At 36.3% G+C, this 5164-nt stretch overlaps 1 gene segment (V, D, J or C); it reads left to right on the top strand.

The window, feature by feature from the left end:
- The first annotated feature begins 2746 nt into the window (after positions 1 to 2746).
- On the top strand, positions 2747 to 4521 carry LOC120611016 (T cell receptor alpha variable 13-1-like). The segment is given in 2 exon segments: positions 2747 to 3000; positions 3165 to 4521. Coding segments are annotated over 2 exon segments (414 nt in total).
- The last annotated feature ends 643 nt before the right edge of the window (positions 4522 to 5164 follow it).

The raw sequence follows: 5164 nt of genomic DNA, 5'->3' as shown, positions 1-5164 counted from the left end.
TTCTTTCTTTCTTTCTTTCTTTCTTTCTTTCTTTCTTTCTTTCCTATAGGAGATATATGATAGGTTATAGATACACATATAAGAAATAATCTCCAGAAGAACATCCTGCTTACCTGTGGCTCAGCCATGGAGCCACCTTGACCTCACTGGCTGTGATGATCTTTACATTCAGTGGTAAAATCTCTTTTTTCCCCCAATTTACTAGGTTCTTCTTGATTCATCACTGATCTTACAGGAAAAATAAAAACCCAGATAGAAACTCATCCTGAGGGCCCTGCCTCCGTCACTGAAGAGGCCCCAAGGTTGGTCAGACCCACTTGACTGCACGTTAATGTGAAAATGGTCTTGAGTTCCATGGTGGAGGACAAATCTCCTCCTTCTCGCAATCACTCTGCTCTGCACAAAACCACTCCTCAATAAATATTTCTCTGTTAATTAGTATAAAAAGAATTTTAGTACTTCGAGGCCCCTTAGAAATCCTCTAGTCCAGCCATATTTTACAAAGATATTAACTAAATCCAAAATGCCAGTATGACTCAATTAGAAAGTATATGAGCTGGCAGTAGAAAGAAACTGGACCTCACTTCCTCTTTAATATTCTTCCCCCTGCTTCCCTCTTGCAGGGTTATATTGATAAGCAAAGAGAATCTCTCTAATGCAAGCCCAACTACATAGATGTCTGCAGTTTGGGTCTGAAAAAGCCATGGTCAATCATTTTGAACACCTGAATGGAGAATTCTAATGTGTGCAAATATTAATTTCCTTGGGAAGGAAAGGAGACTCAGGCTGAGCCACTTTATTCTACCAGCAAAACAGTCCAACACTCACTGGCTCTTGCAGAAGTAAGCGGAAGATGATGGCGCCATCCTCAACACTGAGATGCATTTCTAAAGATTTTCCTGGAGACAGCAAATATAGTTATTATCCCAGGCGGCACTCCTTGAGGCAGGATATGAGTATAATGAGCATAACTCACACATTGTCAGCAAAAATGATCATTGGAATTGGAAGGCTCATGAGACTGGCAGTCCATGAAAATGACAGATAAAGATTTTCCAGGCCAAATCTTTGACAATAACTAAAGCGATATTCTATGAAAGAATCATGGAGTAGGAAAATTGTTCAAAAATGGCTATATCTGTGCTGTAGTTAATATATGGAACATTGGTTTTCATATAAATGATCACATTCACACCATTCTTTTCATTTCTGAATGCCATACCTCAAAATGTCAAATAATGACTTATACATCTGTCTCTCAAAAGAAGGAAATTTGCTCAGAGAAAGGTTTGAGAAATGTTATCTTTTAAAAAATGGGTGAGAGAATAGAGAATCCTCAAAACCAGAGAGTTTTACATACATAAAAACACATTTTATATACACATATATTTACAAAGTGAGTTGATATTCCTCAGCATTGCTGTCTTTAAATCTTCAAAGGTATGAGATATGGAAGAGAGACTTGAGTTATTCTTCACACTTCCATTGGACCACTTAGGTCATATCACAGGAAAGGAGCTCCCACTTCCATAAATGAGTTAGTCTTGGTTTCCCAGGGACCATATCTCATGATCATGTAGTATTCCCTTAGCAGACACAGGCAATATTTAGGCTTCCCTAGATTTATTTTCACAGAGGTAATTAGCAAATTCCAAGAAATTAGAGTGGTTGAGAAAGGGTTTTTGGCAGAGAAAAATAATTCTGGAAACTCATAGGCCTGAAGGACTTTATCAATATCTTGGAGAAAGAATACTGTAGTAGAGTTTCGGAGGAAAATGACGGAGTACAGGATCTGAGCCAACGATGGTCAGGGAAGTAGAAATGCATGGCAGGAGAGTTGGCTTATGCTTTAGAAGTTTCAGGAAGGATTTGAGCCACTAATTACATTTTAGGAAATGCCATCCATTTTGATAGAAGAAAATGAAACCACCTTAAGAATCAACTCACATGTGGTTATATTTTCCAAATCTGCAACCTGGTGTTTTCTCAGAAGCTGTACTCTTTCAACACTCTGCAGAATATAAGACACATAGCATTGAAATAGATTTCTGAAAGTATTTCAGATTTCTTATTGCAAATCAACTCAATCTATGATACAAATCATTTTTTATGGTTGGAGTTTTAATAACTGGTAGAAGATATTTCCCTGTTTTCTTATCATTGAGATTTGATCCTTTACTTTTTATCCAGTCATCTTAAGTGAGGGAATTTTTCATTTTGGCTGTTGGCACTGTGAATTCTCTGGGAATAGCAAGGTAAAGGGCAATACCAGCTTAGCGGAGCAGACTGAGAAAACAGGCAAGTGAAATATCTAATGATCTTTTGCTCTGAACTTTGACTTACATGTTCCTTTTTACATTAGTCACATTGACACCATTACCCTCAGTTTTTCTCCATAACAGACAAAAGATGATGGTAAATTTAGCTGCGAAAGGAGGTTTTATATTTTCTTTGTTTACAAGAGTGAATCTTGGCACTTTCCTGACTCAACCATGTGAACCCGGGTCATTGTTGTAAAATATCTACAGCATCTGCTGCATTCCAGCATTTAGACAATGACTCGGTAGATGTCAGAGATAGAAATCTTGTTCTCTACATTCTTATTTGATCTCTGATCTAAAGCTTACTTTTTTGACCTATTGCTGCCTTTAGGTGTCTGAGTCCCTATAGGCACAGAGTCAGAGAACATTGAACCAGCAAGTTCAGTAGTTATAGATGTGACCAACAGGAGGTGGTGTGCCTCTGCTGATGCCGAATATGTGGAAGGTTCATTTTAGTGGATTCTAAATGAATAGCCTATAGCAGAAGCATAGCCTTTCTCCTATTGGCTGAGTAGTGCATGTGAGAAACTCCTGTTTGTTAGAGAAAAGAAAAGATATTTCGGTGATGGGAGAATCTCCTCTGTCTCTAGATTGCAGGTTCACAGTGGATCCTAAGTGAGAAGAATGCCAAAGACATTTATTGGAGTTTTATGCATTTTCTTGCGGCTGCAGCTGGACTGTGAGTTAAAGGTTTATTGGAAACAGAATATTTTAGTGTATGTTCTTTAGAAGCCAAGACTGTCTTTATTCGGGTTTCCTCTAGTTACTGTGGAACAAGAAAATTCTGAAGCATAACGATCTAGTAACTCTTCTACTTTTTCGGATTTTTTTCTTTCTGCGTAGGGGTCATCCGAGGAGAGAAAGTGGATCAGCGCCCTTCTACCCTGAGTGTCCAGGAAGGAAACAGCTCTGTTATCATCTGTAATTATTCAGATAGTGCCTCAGAATACTTCCCTTGGTATAAGCAAGAAGCTGGAAAAGGTCCTCAGCTCATTATACACGTTCTTTCAAATAAGAATGAAAACAAAGATGGAAGATTCACTGTTTCACTGAAGAAGGCGGACAAACAGCTCTCCCTGCTCATCGAAGCCACCCAGCCTGGAGACTCAGCTGTCTACTTCTGTGCAGCGAGTCCGCAGTGCTTCCCAGGCACCTGCAAGCTGTGCACACACCTGCCAGTGGAGCAGCACCTCCTCCTCTGAAGGGGCAGAGCTTCAAGCACAGCATTTATCAGATAGTGTTGGTCTGCAAATGGAAATGAAGGTGTCTGTTGAAAACAAATAAGAAGAAGGTTAGGTTCAAGATGACCCAGATAGGGTCATTTGTTGGATGAGAAAAGTGAACATTTTGTCTAATGACTATTGTTTAGTGGATTCTTGAAAGTAGTTAGTAATGTTTTATTTTGAAATTTAGGCTTTAAAGACGACGTTTTTATTCTGACTCCTCTTTTGTAAAAAACCCTTTAGCATCAGTATCATGATTCATATTAGAAGTGAGCTTTTAAACAGTTTTGAAACTATTATTTTTATTATAAAACATTATATGTCAAATATTGAAAATATATACAATTCAAAAAATATGAAATTGATTATTCTGTAATCAGACAATATTGCTAATATTTGCATTACTCTTTCCATCAATTTTTATTATAACTTAGATCTCGATTTTTTCACTTACTCATATCTTAAATTGAGCATTTTCTATTACATCAAGTTTTCTCAAATATCTTCTTTTTAATAGCTCTGAGAGAGACTAATAAATTACAGTTTTACGTTAATTTTTTTCCTCTATATTTGTGGCAAAATGTCAGTTTTTTCTGTGTGCTTTTACCACTTTGTTGTTAAGAAAATGTGACTTGGGTTTTTCTTTAGAACCCAGTGGCGGTGCATATTATTTGTGTGTTTGATAAAATTAGGATTGAAAGTGATTTGAGAATGTGAGCTTTGATCAAACTCACACATCTATTCTCTGTTACCAAATTCTGTATGTATCTGTTCACATTTACTCTCATTGAATTTATAACACAGAGTTCGTAATATTCACTGGTATAGCTGCAGTACCTAGCAGAAGCTTTTTTACATAGTTGATAATCAGATGTTTGTTAAGGAACAAAGGAAACGGGAGTTCTGTGATTTATTTGTAATTTTAATTGAAGTTTTGTGATACAGTTAAATTTATAAGTTGATTTGTGAACAACAAACTTTCTTAATGTGTATTTGATTATTGTTTTAGAATGTAGTATTTCTTTTCATTTATATGTTTTCTTTCTAGATAAAATTTCATTGTTTTAAGATAATTAAATTCATTTCTAGACTTGTAATTTTTTGTTACTATTATGATTGAACTCTTTAAATTTTTAATGTGAGATATGAAAAAAATATTAATGTAGAAATTGGTAAGAGTGTCCAAATGATCTGTTATGGACATGATCACTTCTTGAATGACAGAATTAAAATCATGAGATCTTTTTTTTAAATTGTATTTTATTATTAGTTTCAAGTATACAATACATTGAAACTAGACATTTATATAGTTTATAAAATGATCCTCTCAATTGCTCTTTCTCTTCTCTGGCTGTCCACCAGGCCATTACATTAATGCTGACTGCATTCCCTATGCTGTGCTCCGCATCCCCATGACTACCTACCATCTGCTAATTTGTACTTCTTTAACCCTTCATCCCTTTCTCCCAGCCCCCCAAACTCCCTCTGCTCTGTCACCAGATTGTCCACTATATTTGTTAGTCTGTTTTTGATTGGGTTTTTTTTTGTTCCTTAGATTCTGCATATAAGTGAAATCATATGGTATTTATCTTTCTCTGTCTGTCTTATTTCACTCAGCGT

This window comes from Pteropus medius, unplaced genomic scaffold (assembly GCF_902729225.1).
Source record: "Pteropus medius unplaced genomic scaffold, Ma_sr-lr_union100, whole genome shotgun sequence".
Classification (NCBI taxonomy): domain Eukaryota; kingdom Metazoa; phylum Chordata; class Mammalia; order Chiroptera; family Pteropodidae; genus Pteropus; species Pteropus medius.
Note: the sequence above shows the minus strand (reverse complement) of the source record. Positions and strands in the feature narration are given on the sequence as shown.